This window comes from Semicossyphus pulcher, unplaced genomic scaffold, assembly GCF_022749685.1.
Source record: "Semicossyphus pulcher isolate SPU_LCO1_2020_fin unplaced genomic scaffold, fSemPul1.0.p SCAF_14, whole genome shotgun sequence".
NCBI classification, from domain to species: domain Eukaryota; kingdom Metazoa; phylum Chordata; class Actinopteri; order Labriformes; family Labridae; genus Semicossyphus; species Semicossyphus pulcher.
In genome coordinates, this window is record NW_027211648.1 from 16,124,744 (window position 1) to 16,143,944 (window position 19,201).

The 19,201-nt window shown below is 41.6% G+C and overlaps 1 protein-coding gene across 3 annotated transcripts in view; it reads left to right on the top strand.

Annotated features, from left to right (window-relative positions):
* Positions 1-3,938: 3,938 nt before the first annotated feature.
* Positions 3,939-19,201, top strand: part of LOC138591265 (protein unc-79 homolog) — a 32,069-nt gene continuing 16,806 nt past the window's right edge. For all 3 annotated transcript variants that reach the window (XM_069661799.1, XM_069661800.1, XM_069661802.1), the window contains exons 1-16: positions 3,939-4,121; positions 5,923-6,043; positions 9,089-9,402; positions 10,077-10,247; positions 10,422-10,517; positions 10,614-10,669; positions 11,442-11,571; positions 11,695-11,759; positions 14,035-14,123; positions 14,526-14,566; positions 14,917-14,945; positions 16,084-16,313; positions 16,552-16,723; positions 16,849-17,079; positions 17,233-17,423; positions 18,326-18,449. In XM_069661799.1, coding sequence (XP_069517900.1) covers positions 4,100-4,121; positions 5,923-6,043; positions 9,089-9,402; positions 10,077-10,247; positions 10,422-10,517; positions 10,614-10,669; positions 11,442-11,571; positions 11,695-11,759; positions 14,035-14,123; positions 14,526-14,566; positions 14,917-14,945; positions 16,084-16,313; positions 16,552-16,723; positions 16,849-17,079; positions 17,233-17,423; positions 18,326-18,449 — 2,082 coding nt within the window. In that variant the 5' untranslated portion in view covers positions 3,939-4,099. The remainder of the gene's footprint in view (positions 4,122-5,922; positions 6,044-9,088; positions 9,403-10,076; positions 10,248-10,421; positions 10,518-10,613; positions 10,670-11,441; positions 11,572-11,694; positions 11,760-14,034; positions 14,124-14,525; positions 14,567-14,916; positions 14,946-16,083; positions 16,314-16,551; positions 16,724-16,848; positions 17,080-17,232; positions 17,424-18,325; positions 18,450-19,201) is intronic.

A 19,201-nucleotide genomic window follows, 5' to 3' on the forward strand; every position in this document is an offset into this window, starting at 1 on the left:
AAGTAATGCATTGGAACGTTACGACAAGGAAAAAATGAAAAATGACTTAACTACTGTCGACATTTTTCTCTATTTTATCTTAAATTATCTTTACTTATGTGTATATATTTTTATGAGTAAATTCAGCATTTTCAGTTTATATCTTAAGTTAAACACCACATCTTTTCTAAGTGACTATAATGCAGCAGTTTTAGACAGCTCTATTTACACATTTGGTCTTTGTCTTCTTTTTTGTACTTAATTTTTACTTTTATTTTAACACTTTCTTTGGCAAACGTATGTTTCCAATACCAATAAAGCTCTTTTGAATTGAATTGAATTGAATTGAATTGAATTGAATTGAATTGAATTGAAATATGTGTCCGATAAACGCACTTTCAATCACATTTTCTGTATTCTACCTTGATATAAATTTCATCCGAAATACCTGAAGACCTGCCACGTTAGATAAGGTAAGCATACGACTATATCGCGCCTTAAGTTTGGAAGCAAAATCAAATTGTTTCCTGTATGTTGGTAAACTTGACAGTTTCTCAAATGCTGCACGCAGACTGGTCAAGAGGCCCGTCAGTACTCCATGAAGCTTGTGCAATAACCCATTTACGGGCGCCCTCTATCGGTTTCTTTTTGGTAATGGGGATTATGTTGGCTACGTACTTCAAAAGATACCCTATCTATACGTTTTCTGTCATATGAGAATGCCAGTAATTTTGCAAAGGGCTACATATCCAGTATGAGTACGTCAACGTAAAAACATCATGATGAAGGCTATACCACAAATTGAGGCCATGAAAATGTAGGCCTGTGTTATAGCAAACCACCTATGTATACAATGCAGCTATACACTGTTTGAATCGGTTTAGTATTTTATATGATGTCATATGATACGAGAGTTTCTCGATGGGGCTATCTAAAAAGTATTTTACAGAGGTCATAATTTTTAAGATTAATTTTATCAGAATGGTTTGAGTTGCTCCTGCCCTGATTGAAGTTCTTGTAGCCTCCTGTTGGGGGCGACAGAATACGTCTAATAAATGCCAAAACATCTTTGGCACAAACCTGTAATATAGCTTTTGTTTTTAATCATAATCAAGGGACTCCAAGGTCATTTTGCTTTAAAAGGAATACCTTGAATGTGTAAATTTGAAAGTCTTAATAAATAGAAGTGACACTGAATAAGCAAATGAGTCCAAAAAGAGCAAAGGCACTTACAATGGTTATATATGCTCATCTGCTCTTACCTCAATAATTAAGTAGCTTAAGTACTTCATTTTAGGCTTGTTCGAGAAGCCTGCCCCCTTAATCTGTCAAAGGAAGGGAAATATGAGTCATGTATTCTGAGAATTGAGTGGCCCTGTGTTTATATTATTGCATTTCCCCTCTGAACAATCCATCAGTTATTCAGCTGGACATCAGTTGAAGCTTTGCATGTTGCAGTTTTGACATTTTCATTTCCAATACACACAATGTAAACAATTTTGTGTTCTATTTATGTGCAAAAGTTTATGCACAGGTTAGAACCTCTTCGCAGATCTTTCCATCTTGTTTCTTCGTGATATGAGAGTGAAGTCCGTCGTAAAGTTTTTGAAAGCTGTTACTTACAACTTTACTAAATAAAAAATATTTTTATATTTAAACGAATTGTCAAAAATCACACTCTACATTAGAACGTACACTTTATGAGCTTGGTGTAGTCTTGCAGTCTCACAGATAAGACCATATCTGTTTTCCTGGTGAGAACTTGGTCAGTGTGTTTACATGACTGTCTTTGGCCCGTGGAAGTGACTCCTCCCAGGAGCAGTGCTGGGAATTACATGAAAGTAGTGACTATCTGTTTGTATCTCACAGCATGAGGAGAAAATCTCCACAGAAACATTTCCCTGCAGAAGAGGAGAAGGACTGCGTGAGCAGAAAGATGTTCTCTGTCCTTAGGAGACCCACAGTGACCCAGCCCGGTTTGGTGAGAGCCATTCATCAAGATCAAAGGTCAAGCATCTACAGCAAGCCAGCGAAGGATAAGATCGGGCCTATGGTAAGACTGAATATCTTTATTCATGTAAAGTAGAAGCATTGTTCAGAAATTTAGTTTTATGATAGAGAATGTTTTACCTGTGCTAACTGGGTGCTAAAATACTTTTAATCAGATTTTAACAACCATGTTGGCCTATAAAAAAACAAACAACACAACAAAGCCAGTCCAGGAAAGTCTGTCTCTGAGATCCTTCACTGGATTGTCCTTAATGCGAGGAATTCAAGCGCACTGTGCTCCCCAGCCTGCAGAGTGGGAGAGATGTTTTATTCATTTCTTATCCATAAGTTAGTGTGAAGCTCTGGCCTTCTGTAAAAAGATCCCATGATGGAACGGCAACATTGTGTCCGGTGTTTATGCCACTATAAATCTGTTGATCTGTCCTCGGGGACACGCACAGGGGCTTCTGCAGAGCCTGGCTCTGGTTAGGAATAGCAAAGAGCAAAGGGACAGAGAGAATATCATAGTAGGTAGGAATAAACGGGGGCTGTCGCAATGTTACTTGATGACTCATTGAGATCAGGACCTTGTGTTGTGGACACAGGTGTTCGATCCTCTCCACCCAGCATGCAGCTGACGACAGGGGGGTTTAAATGTACATTAAATCTCATCCTTCATACAGTTTTTTTCCAACTGAACACAATGTCGTCTAATAAAGCATTAATGTCAGTGTTCTTCTGGACTTTCTTGCAGCAATCTGTCTTTGCCTTTTGTGTGTTTGCTGTGAGTCTTTTGGCCCCGGCTGGATGGATCATGCATCATATCCCAGAATACCGGCAACGACCACCTCCACAGACCTGACCCCTGACCTCTGCAAGAACGCTGCATTCAGGAAGACAACTATGCACTGTTATTGTGTTAAGCTCATGATCATCCAGTGTGCAAAATGTTAGGAAAGGAAGTCAAACTGGATGTTTTAATAGTTTTCTTACATAAAGACGTTTTTATAACATCTGCTGAGTTATTTTTTTATTTCAAAGATAAAAAGTAGGATTATGTCTGACTAATCTGATGAGAGGAACAATTGTAAAATGCTTATTTTTTTGCCTCAACACATTTTGAATAATAGCATGAACCGTAGTAACAAACTCAGGGGTCACACTGGGTTCTGACTGTAGTAACAGGTTGTTGCTCTCAATCGGATGGATGTAATCGAACAGCTTTTGGCATGAACAAACTATAATGGGAAACGTCTGGCAGTCTGTCAGTGCTTTATACCATGGAAATCTGTTTATCTTACAGTTGCATTTATGCTCCTGGGAACTGATGCAGAACTTAGTTTAACAGATGCTGCATTTCTGAAGCTTGAAAAATGGTGTATAGTACATTTTTGTATTATTGAAAGTTAATAATACTTTAAGATTTAAGGCCTTTAGGAGATAATGGGGATTGATATTAGCCTATAGACTTGTTTTAACTGCTTGATAAGGAAAATATTTAAATATTATTTATTACAAACAAAGTTAAAATAAAAAAATACTTTATCATTAAAAGGAAAATATAGACCAGATTTAAATTTCCTCCAGGACGTGTCCATGATGACATTGTGACAACCATCTGTTGCATGTTAAGCCTCTCAAATGCAGCACAGATAACACAATATAAGCAGGAATATCTAAACAAACACGCTGAGATCTCTGGTATTTCCCTCCTATAATCACCTCCAAGACGACTGATTGGGTTGTTGGATTTCTTGAATGACAATTTGTCAAAGGCGGATCAGTCCATTTGGAAAGGTATGCTGTGGCAGATGTTTATCAAAAATCCTCTCCGCCCGGAAGGAATAATAAAAATCTTCAAATTAATAACCGCCTCACAAAATATCTCTTGGTTTTAATTCCGCTAAAAGCCCACAAAAAACGACCGCAGCACCGCTAAAAAAAAAAAAAGCCACAGCGCATAAATCCATCGCGCAGAGTGGTACAATCAAACCGCCGAGCCTGCACGAGCTGCGAGGGGGGTATGTTCACTTTTTCACGACTGAGGGAAACACACAACGCCGGGGAGGAAGAAAAAAAACACTAAAACAATTGACAGTCTTGGTTTTATGTTTCCCCAAGTGTCTACGAGATGTCTACGAAGGCAGAGCAGTGTAAGTACAGCGGTGTGTGTGTGTGTGTCTGTGTTATGTCTCTGTCTTGTCATGGGGGGGTTGGAAACTGGGAAATGTGATTTTTGTTTTAAGCAAGAAAGCGAATGAGGGGAGCTGTCCTTGGTGATGAAACCGCGGTTGCCACGGCAGGTTGCAACACGTCCTCTCACTGCAGAGGATGGCTGGAGGGCTCAGCGCTCTCGGGAAGCTAATGTTTATATCTGTGTATCACTCGGCACGTTAAAGGGGAATAATTCCACGGCTGAAACGCACAGTCGTCATGGTTTTATTGTGATTATTTTTGATTGACGTGGCCGGAGGAGGTGCGTGCGAGAGGCGAGGTGTGCTGCTGGTCTCAAGGTCGATTTGACAGATTCTTTACTGAACAATATGGTGGCTTTAGATTGATCAATTATGTGGATTGATCACACCGACCTGAAGCTAGTCTGTTAATTTCCTCCTCCATCCTGTGATTTGCGTTTTAACAGGTGGAAGGCTGCCTCTGTCTCCAGATTGTCTCCCACATTACTGAAATTTCTCTACACACTTTATTAAGATATTTATCACTTTAAAGGGCAAAATGAGGTGTCGAACTTAGTGCTCAGGTCTTCTATTTAAAGCTCCTGTGAGGAACTTTCGGTTTGTGTTGATTTTGGCGCCCCCTGTGGACAAAGCCGTACCTCTGATCTCTTTGCTGATTTTGTCCTGTACATGCTTAAGTGGTGGTTTTTAACAAAAAATCTCATGCTGCTTTTTTTAGCCGTCATATGTATCACTCACTTTACATTTTTGCCCTGGAAAATGTAAACAAAGGCAGCATGCAGTTCAACGCTTCGCCTGACACCTGCGCCCCGCCAGCGGTTTCAGGCATTAAAAAAACTATACAGAAATAATCAAGCTTGTCGCTCATGTTCTTGTTTGCTTTTGTGGGTCATAAAGAGTAATCAGAATTAATTTCAGTTTGTTTCATAACCAGCGAAAAACTCCTCACAGGAGCTTTTAAAATGGCTAAAATTTGCCAAAGAATGAATCATGCTAATATCAGAAAAAGAGCAACCCTGCTTATGTCGCAACAATTGTAGCATTAAAACATGTTAGCAGCTTTTAATCTATATTTTTAAGGGTGCTCAGGCATCAAAATGATTTTTAAAAAAATGTCTCACTAAAAATGTTTAAGCTAAACAAGAGAAACATGTGCGCAAGCTAGCAGGCTTTGGCCACACATACTCGATCCCTGCAGCTGTTATTTTTATTTTAGGGTTTGTCATTTACAGGTCAGAGAGGGAGCTAAACACCACAGCCCAAAGTCACAGAAAATGGGTCAGTGATAAACCACTCCAACTTATTATAACTCCTATATCACAAGGCAAAAAATAACCAACACATTCATACCTAAAACAGTGACCTGAGGGAGGAGGTCGTCATTGTAATCCAGTGAGTAAGCCCTCTCTCATGCTCACCCCTGTCCGCATTTTCCAGGGCTTGTCTTGGGACTTGAACTGGCAACCTTTTGTGCATGCGCTTGTTTCTGTAAGCAATAGTTCACCGCCTCCTCTGGGGCTTCCTGTGACCTCGCTGCTATAGTAAAAAAGGTCACCTGGTGCAGGCCACAGAGCCATGGGAACACACACTCTTTGTTTGGCTTGATAATTAGAGCTTCTGAGCTACAAGCTGTCCCTTTATTAGCCAGAGACGACAACAGCTTCATGCATGTTCAACCAACTACCTCATCTTTGTGCTAAGATGATATTTTTTGCTCTGGTGTTGATTTGCTTGTTACTCTGCTCTTTATTTTGTCTAGTTGCCTCTAAGATACGATACTTGCAAGAGTATCACAACCGTGTGCAACACAATATTTACCCCGTGCCCTCCGGAACAGACATTGCAAACACACTGAAATACTTTTCCCAAACCCTGCTCAGGTAAGTACCCCGCTCTGGAGCCAACAGGTGAAGTAACAGAGTGTAGAATGTTTCATATGTAGCTTCCTTCATCATCAGGTTCTTAGATTAGTCTGACACACTTTCTGAAAGGGAAACAGGGATACAGTAAATGACTTTAAATTTAGCACGTCATAAGGTCGTAAGATTGAAGAAGACAAAGACAGACGTATCAGTGTTGTTTATCGATTCAGTGGTCGCCTTCTAGATGAACGTTCCCCCGGGCCGTCTGTTTTGTCCTTCCCACAGGGGCCTGTCGCAGAGGGCAGCCCCTCCGGCTCGGCAGTTGTAGGGTCAGCCTGCTCCCGTGGGTGCTGTGAACGCCCGAGGAAGGAACAGCATGTTATTTCCTCCTCACACACAGGTCAAGTAGGCAGCCATTTTGGACACATCTTATTTCACGATGGGTCACTTCTCTTACGTCGCCCCCACCCCTCCCCTCCCCAGCTGTAGCTTCAAAATGCAGTGCAGTGATTGGATGTCTCTGTTTGCGTATGGTTAGTTTATTTTTACAGCTTGAGCTGCACAGAAAACATTACTGCTGTCCTAACTTGTTGGCTAATTTACAAAACGGGTCGGATTACCAGAGGCAGAACTTGTATGCCCCACTTTTATCATTATTATCAGCTTAGGGTGCAATCTATTTGAGATTGGCAGCCGGCCTCAATTCTACACTTTATGCCTCGGCCCCATAAGGATTATTCCTCTGCTGAGTGATGCTGAAGGGCTGTCCAGCACCAGCAGCCACTGTGCTGCTTCAAACACGGCCTCTGATACGTCTTTGGCACAGACGGAGCCTGACAGGAGGGGCTGCAACTGTGGGAATGTGTTAAGATTTTGTCTGAGGGGCAGTGTCATGTGAGTGCGAGGGAATCGCTCTACATTGCTGCTTGATATTCTCTCATAGCAGCTTCAGACATGCAGGCAACTAATTCTCCCCGAACCATTAGAGGGGTCTGGTTTCCGTAGCAGGGACTCCAGGATTATAGACCTGTGCCCTCTGAGGCTTAAGGGGGGAAAACAGAGGGATGAAAGAAAGAGAGAGGTTGAGAAAGAGGTAGACGCAGGCCTTGAAATTTGGAGCAGGCATGTGTCATGTTCCTGGAAAGACAACCTGATGTGGCCTGAAGAAGGAGGTTGCTGATTCATCCACCAATGTTAGGATCAGGACAGGTCATACGCAGAGCAGAAAATAAACAAGGGTTAAATTTTCTGAATTATTTATGTCTCCTTAAAGATAGATTTGTTGTGAAGTCATTATTTTAGATGTCAAAGAGCTTTGTTTCTACCACACACACCTAAAAATGTAGTAAGTCTTATTGTGCTCTAAATAACCGCTCTACACATAGTCAGTGATTTGATATCAGAAGTGCAGGGTTTGATAGTCAATGTATGTCATGTGTCTGTACCAGTGCATTTCTACATGTGTTTTATGTGTCGTATATGTTTGTAACTTTTCGTGTCGTCTGTACGTGTGTGTGTATGCACATATGTGTGCGTCCTTGTGTGTATATGTTCAGTGTATGCGTGGGTGTGTCTGTTTATGTCTCTGTTCATTGTTCAAAAGAATGATGTTTTCTATCTGGCAGTGAAAAAGTCATACTCTGAGATACAGTCTGTTGTTAGTAGAACTAGTAGAACTCTGTTGCATATTAATGCGTCTTTATGAATGAATCCACACTGACTCAAATCTTACAGAGTATAACTTTGAGGGGATAAGTCAGAACATGTGACATGCTGCTGTTGACAGTATAAACTGTTAAGCTACAGGCTAAATATTATGCGTAATCTAATGTTATGTTAATAAATTTGAATGAAATCCCCTTTCTCACTCGCCAAAAATGCTGTAACTCTACTTTCTGAGTGACCTTTCAAAATAAAAGTTAAAAAAAAAACAATACATCAGCATTTATAATCTGGGCTCTCGTGATAAATCCCAATCATTTGCCTGATAGAACAGCTTAGCTCTTTAGTAATGTGCAGTAAAAAAAAAAAGAGCAATGCTCTCTGGCCCCCCCCCTCCCCCCCCTCCTCCACCCTAGACGCTCCGCACTCAACCCCAACTAATTTCTCCCTTTTGTTTTTTCCCCTCTCTTAAAATTGAATATGTCCACCACCTTCCCCAGGGGACAGCAAACACAATTGTCCATCCTGCATTAGCTCACAAACATAATGCTACCAGTCATCTCCCCCCTGATACAACCTATTCCTTTGTCATTATAGTTTCTCCTCTACCGTAGATTAGTTGTTACATTTATTTTAGAAACCTGAATCCATATGCCTGTTGGATCTCATTATTTCTCCTGATGATACTGGAACAGTATCATAACGTATGCATACGGACATTATTTCTCTGGTGCAATAAACATGTGCTGTGACCTCGGAGCACTTGATCTTACCTCACACACATGTTTATTACTGGCTGAAGCATGTTTCAAAAGTGTCACCTCTGTATTTTCCCTGAACCAATTTGGTGTCACTCCCATCCTTGACAGCCCCACTAAAGACAAGGAAATTTCTTTTTTTATTTCTTTTGAAATTCCACGGCTCATTGGCCTCTTTTTGCATGGTAGCCTCTGACCTTGCTGATTCGGAAGACGGCAGCCATCGAGGGACAGTCTTTTGCGCTGTGCCTTTTTGGAGAAGTATGGGGTTGCCACTGAAAACATGCCATTTTTTATATTTTTGCTCCTTGTCACCAGATACGCATGAGATGCAGTGATCATTGCAGTTTGTGCTCATGTTTTTTTTGTTTTCCAAGTGCAAAGACAGATAAAAATGAAATTGAATCAAAGTCACTCAACAGACAAAGCAGGGAAAAATTGCCCGTGCCTTCAGTGATACAGTCAAATAGTGAGACACTGCATCCTATGTGGGGTTTATCTGGGTTTGTTTTTTTCTATTTACGCTGTCTCTGTAGTGCCATTTCAATGTAATGTGCTGTTTTTTTGTGTCTTTGTTGTCTCTTTTTTTCCCTTGTTCCCTTCCCCTACCCTTCCCTCCCCTCCCCTCCCGCCCCCGGAGCAGCATTCTGTCCCGCACAGGCAGGAAGGAGAACCAGGAAGCTTCCAATTTGGCCGTGCCCATGACCATGTGTCTTTTTCCTGTGCCATTCCCACTCACCCCATCTCTAAGACCACAAGTCAGTTCCATCAACCCTACAGTTACTCGCTCCCTCCTTTACAGCGTTCTGCGCGATGCCCCGTCAGACCGCGGGGGGCAGGGGCAGCAGAGTCGGGACGCTCAGCTCTCAGAGTACCCCTCTCTGGACTATCAGGGCCTCTATGTGACCCTCGTGACCCTGCTTGACCTGGTGCCCCTGCTGCAGCACGGTCAGCATGGTGAGTCAAGGCCCAGTGCACCACTGTTTTGTCATCATCATCCCTGAGCCGTCTGGCCTGCATGAAGCCTCTGCTGCTTTTTTGGCCTCTTTTTTGTAACGGGAGGAGAGAAGTCCTGCTGAGGAATCTTGAGGGATGCATGGGGTGATTGGGAGCACGCTGGATCCTGTCAACTTAATCGTTCATAAGCCATTGGATACACCAGACATAGGCCTTCTCTTCTGTGTATCATACCTGACTGCATGTTTGTTATGTAAAGTGGGAGAAATGTTTAACTTATGTTGTCAAGTTAAATGAAAAAGACACGAAGGCAAATGTACTTTTTTATTTTTTAGACACATTTAGCCCTGAGAATGACTTATTTCCAAGGCTGCATCCCAGTCAGTGCTCTTGTTTTTCATGAATACTTACCACTGTTAAAAAAAGCTCAACAGCATGAAAACCATCTCCTACTTTTCCTGAGGGCAAACTTTACTTCAGTGGCTTTTAAAGAAAGCTCACTGCCCTCAGCTGAAGCTCATTCTCCAGTTTTTTTCACTGTTGTACTGTTAAATGAAATCTCATGTATCTTTGTGGCTGCATACAGTATGTGAATACTGTATGTACTGTTAATTGAATGAGTGTCTGTGTATCTCTCTTTGTCTTTTTTTTTTGCCTTCTCCCTTTGTCATCAGATCTGGGACAGTCCATATTTTACACAACAACATGCCTCCTGCCCTTTCTCAGTGACGATATTCTCAGCACTTTGCCCTATACAATGATCTCCACTTTAGCCACATTTCCCCCTTTCCTCCACAAAGACATCATTGAGTACCTGAGCACCTCTTTCCTCCCCATGGCAATATGTAAGTATAACCTATGAGACGATGAATTAAAGTCACTAATACAATTGTACCTTTGTTTTCTGAGCTAATAAACTCAAAATACTTTCTTATATCTATACTACCATATAAAACACAGTGTAAAGTATATTTTTAATGTAGTTATTCTTTCTCTTTGTCTTCCTTTCCTGTCTGCAGTGGGCTCCACTCGGAGGGAGGGGGGAGTCCCGGCCTATGTCAATCTGTCTGCCTCCTCTATGCTCATGATTGCAATGCAGTACACCTCAAATCCAGGTAAACCAATCTTATAGGCTTATCAAAGCATGCATGTAAATATTACCTCTGCTGTAAAATTGTGTAATAATGACTCTCTTCTCTGTTTCTTTCTAGTGTATCACTGTCAGTTGTTAGAGTGTCTAATGAAGCACAAACAGGAAGTGTGGAAGGTAATTCACTCTAAGCAAATAGATTCAACCAGTTTCTACTATGGCAGTTGCTATCAAAAATTGAGACCTTTTGTAAAAGCATAAGATAATATAGCTCTCCTAAAAAAAACTAAAAGTGCCGCAGCACAGCTACGTTTGTCTTTGTAACTTGCTCTGCTGAAAAACAAGTTTCAATTTGACATCGGCTGTAATTGGATGTCTTACTATGACATCGTACAATGTCTGGTCTTAAAGAAAAAATATAAAGACTCTTCCCACAAAATATTTCTTTATGAAACCATTTGGGCAATATGCTAATTAGCATTTCTGCTGAAAGAGAAGGACACCATTCATATCTATGCAATAAACATGACGCTAGAGCCAGAAGACGGTTATCTTAGATTAGCATAAACACGGAAGAAAAATTTGCCTGGCTCTGATTAAAAGGTAAAATAATTCTCCTACCACCTAAAGCTCACTAATTAACGTCATATCTTCTTTGTTTAACCCCTACATCACCCGAAATATATCCGACTGCAACTTCATTTCAGGCTAGTTGTTTCTCTGTGCTCCAAACAAGCTAAGCTAATGCTCTTCTGGTGCTAGCTTGATCTTTTGCGACATTTAGCAACATATTTTGTGAGTCAGTGCAAAAAAGCAAATAAGTGTGTTGATCTAAATTAGTTATAAATCATGTTGGAATGAAGCCTTCAACCTTCCATTTATTAGTACACAAATATCTTTAAATATCATTGCCTTTTGTAATTACTCTTGATGCTTATACTGTGTGCAGGACCTTCTTTATGTCATATCCTATGGCCCGTCCCAAGTAAAGCCTCCAGCTGTGCAGATGCTGTTTCATTACTGGCCCAACCTGAAGCCACCAGGAGCCATCAGTGAATACAGGGGGCTGCAGTACACAGGTCAGGTTCTCTTAGATCTGCTGCATGATCTGTCCTTGAACTAACTGAGGGTCTAACCTTTACACCATTTTTCTTCTTTCCTCTTCCCTCATTGTGCCGATCTTCTTCCATTTCCTGGTTCAGCCTGGAACCCCATCCACTGCCAACACATCGAGTGCCACAATGCAATCAATAAACCAGCTGTCAAGGTGATTTCAGTATTAAAAATATATCAAATAAGCCTTGTTGGATGCATAAAACAGATCCCACATCCCTTCACATCCGCAGTGCCTTATTACAGTAAGAGGGTATATTAGCAGCTTTCTGTATTCGAAGGCTATTTCCCTAGAGAATGTCTTCTCGGATGCATGGGGTACGTGCCAGATTAACTTGCAGAGTTCAACCGTGTGTCAGCCTGTTTGCTTTTGTTCGCTTCTCTGTAAATAAATCACTGCATGCCCAGGCAGCTGTGGGAGCGGGGTAATGATATCAGCTTCTATGCTACTTTACACTAGTCTCTGCTGCTGCTACCCCGCTTTATCAGCTCCGCCTGCCTTTACTCAACTGTGCTCAAAACTGACAAATAGAGAGAAGAAACAGGGCCACGGACAGGGGCCGGATTTCAATTACCAGGAGCAGGGAGGGGGTGCAGGGGGAAGGGGAGGGGGGACTTAATTGGAAGCGGTGACCCCGTGCAGCCCTGGAGGATAGGGTGGCATCAAGTGAGTGCTGTAAATTACAGTGCACCATCTGAACACTGAGGCCATGAGCAGCGAGGTTTAGCACAGGACCAGGCACAGGTTGTAAGAGAACGGAGTGCAGCATATGCAGGCAGTCATCCACACAGAGACTCAGGGAGACAGGTATAAATGTCACATGATTTTGTGGGCAAGCTCGTGATATACTGTCATATAAAGTACTCAGAGGAATGGAAAATATCTATGTGGCTATCTATTGTAAGGGTTTGTGGTAGGGGGCAAGGGGTTTCAGATTATTTTATCCGTTTGACTGTAATGAAGGTTGTCTACATTTTTTTTCGTGAGTGGGGGAGGGTCTCTTCAGAGAACACTATTTTTAGCAACTCCAGCCCTGATTTTTTCTTCATCTTAATAAAAAACCAACAACAGTTAAGCTAATTAAACACGTTAAATTGACAGTGAAAGCCCTTAGTTTAAAAATAATCGTTGTAACACTGGCTTCAACATACTAATTACCACCAGTCATTACCACTTATCACCAATTTACCATATTTACTTAGTTGCCATTTTTATCTGACATTACAAGAGTGGCACTTCTACTATTAGTTACCGTGAGGAAACAGCTAACGTTTAACACTAATCTTAGCAGTGGAAGTGGCTGAATGCTAACATTACCTGTTGTTTTATGGTAGATAATGGGTCATGTATGTTGTTTGAACAACTTTAAGTGTGTTTACACCTTTCTCATTTTTGTATAACACTTTTAAAAGCTAATGTTAGCAGTCACTTCCTAGCTTATAATTATATTTGCTAGCTGGCGGCTGAATGCTTACATTAGTTGCTTTCTTAGGGCAGGTAATAGGTTATCACATACCGGTAGTTATGTTGTCTTTACAAAGTCAAGTGTGTTTGTACCATTTCTATTATTGTATAACACTTTCAAAAGGTAATGTTAGCAGTCAGCATCTTCCTAGCTAATAATATTTGCTAGCTAGCGGCTGAATGCTTACATTAGCTGCTTTATGATGGTAGCTAACAGGTTATGAAATATGTTGTGTTAACAATGTTAAGTGTGTTTATGCCTTTCCTATTATTGTATAACACTTTCAAAAGGTAATGTCAGCAGTCAGCCACTTCCTAGCTAACAGTAATATTAGCTAGTTAGTGACTAAACACTAACATTAGCAGTTGTCTGATGGTAGCTAAAAGGTTATCAAATATGTCATTTTAACTTAAAGATTGGCCAGATGTCCCTCTGAATTTTAACAATGAGTTATTTTTTCAGTTGCTGATCAATCTGGAAGCATTGAAATGATAATGTTTTGCAAAATTTCCTACATTTCTACAACTTGCAACCTGAAAGAGCAGTATGACATAACAGATTTTTAGTTTCCCACCCTGAGTGTGACATCAGAGGAAAATGGCTGCCGTGTGACAATGTTCAATTCCTTAGTCCTCTTTAATTGGTGGTTAAGTGAAAATAATCATTCTATTCACAAGGTTTAAAGTTTAATATCATTTAAAACTTACGTGCACTTTTGGAAATTAATGTTAAAATTTAAAATTTACACCAACCACAAGTGTTTCATTGCTTTTTGGAAAATGTAAGCAAAAATGTTAAGCCTCATTCATCCACCCTAAAAATGTTGGGGTGCAGTGTCCACATAGGATGCAGTGTCTCTCCCTTAATGAGCAGAAATGGTTCTTCTATAAAACATCTAGTATCAGTGCTTTTACCTTTTAAACACCACCTGTATATTCTAACACTCCCTGTCTTACTTTGCAGATGTGTATTGATCCCACTCTTTCTGTTGCCCTGGGAGACAAGCCCCCTCCTCTTTATATATGTGAGGAGTGCAGCCAGAGGATAGCAGGGTATGCCTCTCTTTTACTGCTTGTCTCCATCCCCTGGATCCTCCCCCTCCTTAACTAAGATGCCTTTCCAAACATACATCACCCACTGCCTGCCTCATTATTCCCCACCTTTACCCAGGGGAAATACATCACCATGGTTACATAATTCCCTTGCGCTGATAATGAGATGATCATCACAAAACCACGCAGACACTTGTTTCTCTTTCCTCCAGCGTGTACATACTGTAATTGCACGGCTCTCTGTTTTGTACTTTCTTTGATATTAAGGGAGGATATATTGTGTTCAGCTTTGTTAAGAAGTTCTGACTGCGGCGTGTACTCTTTGTGTATTTGCATTTCTGCTCTGAGGCTCAGTTTGACTGTAAAAGCAGAATTGTTGATTCATTTCTTTAACCTTTTCAGGGATCAAGCTGAATGGCTTGTTGATGTTCTCCTGCCCCAAGGTGAGCGTTCACAAACAAAGATGTGTTTGAGTTTCACTCAGTCTGTCTCGACAAACAAATACACACGCAAGCAGTAAATACAAAGAAATGTTTTAGCACAAAAATATAATACAAAGGTTAGTTTAAGCACACATTTTACTTCCTGTACTGTGGTTAGATTCATAGTTACAGTAGATCTGGTAAGTACTCAAAGTTCATTTATACTTAAAGGGTAAAAAAGACTAGGTTGTTTCTATTGATTAATATGATTTAATTGTTGCATTCAACAATAAAAGCTGCTAAATACTGTGTAGAAAGTTCTGGTGAAAGTGATTATTTTCACATGAAATTTTGTTAATTTGTCTTTGCAGCAGAGATATCTGCCATTTGTCAAAAGAAGGTAAGTTATTTTTAAGATTAATGTCACATTTTACATTGTTATTGCTCATATTTATTTGTATTCATCCCACAATCATGATGTAAATGAACATTATCCAGTGGGTCTGCATAATTAGGGCAAACAAACATCTGCAGTCATTTATCGTTAATGATTAACCTCGCTGCGTCTTCAGAAGAACGACCTCCGACCTCAAGCTGCACACACAAAACACAAACCACACACTGAACATGCTTTTGACAGGTTTTCTCACTGACAACAGAAACGCATCAAACCTTTACGAAGACATTTCATAAACTCATTTTTCACTTGTGATCCATGGCAAAGTGATTTATTCATGAACCTGAGCGGCTCTGTAAAGGCCGAATGGTTTCATATGAAGCCGCTCGGGCGTGATGTTTGTTGTTGTTGAATGTGCTGCAGAGAGCAAATGGTCCCTGCTGGTTTTCCAGGAAGGCACTGGTAAAACTGAGATTATCTCACATATTCGAATCAGGACGAGCAGCCGCCCAGTGGATCCTGTTTTGCCCCGTGCTTCTGAATCAGGCTCTGTCACTCATTTCACAAAGCCCTTAAACTCCCACGTGGATTCACATTGTTTTTAGCGCAGACGCTTCATCTGAGAATAACTACTTATAAATACACCGTTTACCCAAGATAGAACATAAACAACATCAGTAGCATCCTGGTGTTTTTTATGTTGTTGTTGAAAGCCAGGTTGAAGGCCAGGTGAATGAGAGAACTCTGCATCAGAGGACAGATATGTTAATTTGATAGGGAGCGCTGCATCCCTCTAATGGCACAAGATTAGAGGCTGATCAGATTAGGATGCTCCTCTCGTGCCATGCTTTTTATTTTTAGAAACCTGAGACACCGTGGGGACTCATAAAGACTTTTTCAATCACTGCAGATCTCAGAACGAGTCCGTACTGAAGACGGTGATGTTCTTTTTTTAAGGCAGTTTGTTGCTTTTGATGCCTGGAAATGTGTGTATTTTTAGAGGCTTGTCATGAAGCATTATCGGCTGATTGTGTCATGCTTTTATTTTGTAGCCTCCTGCCCACAATAGAAACCAACTAATCTCCCCCTCCTCCTCTTCTTCCTCCTCATCTTTTCTCTCTCTTGTTTCTTGGCTTCGCAGAACTGCAGCTCTCACGTCAGGAGAGCCGTGGTCACCTGCTTCTCGGCCGGCTGCTGTGGGCGCCATGGCAACCGGCCCGTCCGCTACTGCAAGCGTTGCCATGTCAACCACCACAGCAGCGAGGTGGGGGCTGCGGCGGAGACCCATCTCTACCAGACCTCGCCCCCTCCCATCAACACCCGGGAGTGCGGAGCGGAGGAGCTGGTGTGCACCGTGGAGGCTGTGATAAGGTGCATTCACAGGGGTTACGCTGACGTACCACAGACGCAGTTATAGGGCAGATGTCTGCAATGCTGTGATGACAATATGGACAGCAATTCTGCTTATATATGAAGATTATTTGATGATTTTATTATTGTGTCATGCATAAACAATATAAGATTATAAATGTATATGCTGTGCCAGGGTATTTCTGCTCTTTCCTCATCATCTGCTGTCTTCTCTTCCACCCTCTTCTTTTCTATCCAGCCTGCTCAAAGAGGCAGAAATACACGCAGAACAGCGTGAGTTCGAGCTGAACAGGCGGCGTCAGATGGGCCTGTCCGCCTCCCACCACTCCCTGGATAACATCGAGTTTGACAACAAAGAGGACGACCAGCACGACCAGCGCCTGCTCAGCCAGTTTGGTATCTGGTTCCTGGTGTGTAATCAAAGGCCTTTAGCTGAGTCAGTCAATAACAAGGAATTGATAAGGATGTTTACGGAACATGGCCTCTTATCGCTACCCTTTTGGTTACCTTACTGATTAGTTTACTTCTCCCGCAGGTGAGCCTGTGCACGCCCAACGAGAACACGCCGACAGAGAGTCTGGCTCGGCTGGTCAGCATGGTGTTCCAGTGGTTTCACTCCACCGCCTACATGATGGACGATGAAGTCGGGAGTCTGGTGGAGAAGCTGAAGCCTCAGTTTGTCACGAAGTGGTTAAAGACAGTGTGTGAAGTGCGATTTGATGTCATGGTCATGTGTCTGCTGCCCAAGCCTGTTGAGTTTGCACGGGTAAGGATAAAACCCAGAACACGTAAAGATAAAACAAGATGAAGGAATCAAAAAAGATGTTCAGGGAGTTGATATCAGATTTAGATGAAGGGAAAAACTTACATTGAAATTATGGAGTGCAGGTCATCATCTAGACTCTCTTGGCTTCCTTAGGTGGGAGGGTACTGGGACAAATCATGCAGCACAGTGACCCAGCTGAAGGAGGGCCTGAACCGGATCTTGTGTCTGATACCGTACAACGTCATCAGTCAACCGCTGTGGGAGTGTTTCATGCCCGAGTGGCTGGAGGCTATCCGCACCGAGGTGCCCGACCACCAGCTCAAAGAGTTCCGGGAAGTTCTCAGGTACACGCACCACCTCAGAGCGTTTTGTGAATATATTTCTGTAACAAAGACATTTGATGTTGCAGACATAAACAGTGCTGAGGGTGATAAATATCTTAAAAATAACCTCTAACCGTGCTTATTCTGCTTTACCTCATATCTGAAATCTGATAGCAGATATGCATTTTTAGTAGTCTTAAGATTAAAGATACTATCAACTGAGATTCTGCAGCCAAACACATTTTGGGAAATAGCTATTTTTCTTTCTTGCAGACAGTAATATGCAAAGGGGAATCAGCTACTCCTAAATTTCCCCATTGTGGGACAGATAAAGGATTATCTTATCTTAACCTGTGCACAAACTGAAGGATTTAAATGACAAGTTGTGGCTGTAGTTCTCTTCGAGCTTTGTCATCACAAAGAGTTTCCCAAGTCGAAACCCCAAAAGACTGCAGACATGTTGCTTGTGTACTGATTAAAAACAAACTAAAGGGTTGTATTTAAGATTTTACTGGATTTGATGGACTGTTGACAGCCAGGCTAGCTGTTTTCCTTGCTTCTAATTTTAAGCTAAGCTAAGCTAACTGCTTCCTGGTTCCAGCTCCATTCTTACAGTGGTGCTATCTTCTCATTTAACTTCAGGTAAGAAAGCTAAAAAGCATATTTCCTAAATTATTAAACTATTCCTTTAACCAAACTCAACTTTAATCAGCTTCTAACAGCCCGATGCTTTGCCTGCCTACCCACTTGAGATGAATCACGTCAGTGGCTGTCATCTTCTCTTGCAAAGGTCTTACTCATTTGTGCTGTTACATAAAAGAAACCAACAAGCAGAAGCAGCTCTGGAGAGGAGACGGTAAAAATGCAGCTTGAAACAACATTAAAACAGTAACTATACTATTCTGTTTTCCGTCTTCCTACAGTAAGATGTTTGACATCGAGCTGTGCCCTCTGCCCTTCTCCATGGAGGAAATGTTCGGCTTCATCAGCTGCAGGTTCTCGGGCTACCCGGCATCTGTGCAGGAGCAGGCTCTGCTGTGGCTGCATGTAGGCACTCACACGTACACACACACATGCTGTCTTGTTGTCCAGGTGACATCCTGTGGTTCTGTCCACGGTGCGTGTGAATTGAACAGGTTGTCAGAGAGTGTGAGTCTGAGCAGAGGCCCTGCTGAATATGGATCTGGGTCACAGAATGAGACTGACAGAGATAGGAGGGATTTAGCCTTTCCTCCCATATGCACTCACAGCTTGCCGCCCTGTATACATGGATCAATTTCAAGTTTTCTGTCTAAAATAAGATCAAAAGATTGCATTAATTCGCCCTCATCAAATAGGTCACAGTCAAATCAGTATGACTCTGAAAGTCTTTCTCTGCATGCACCTACCTCTGTGGTATGTTCATGATATGCAGCCATACAGATACTTATAGTGTTATAACTGAATATTCAAGTGTTTATGTTATTGCACAGAAGAAACAACCGCAGTTTGCAACACGTTTTCTCAGAAAAAGATGGTTTCTGGTTTCTGGGGGTGCCGGTTTAGCTCAGTGGTTTCAGGAGGCTTCAGTTCCTGATGCGGCGGCCCATGGTTTGACTTCCATCCTCGGTCCCTTGCCGCATGTCATCCACACTATCTCTTCCCCTGTTTCAGACAATATCCACTGTCCTCTCTTTCTCAATAAAGGCATAAAAGGTCAATAAATAGGTAAATAAATGTATAAAAGCAGATTGTTTCTGATGAAAACATGTCTGAACCTCCTTCTGAGATTCTCTTAATTGTTTCTGGAAAGCCACATT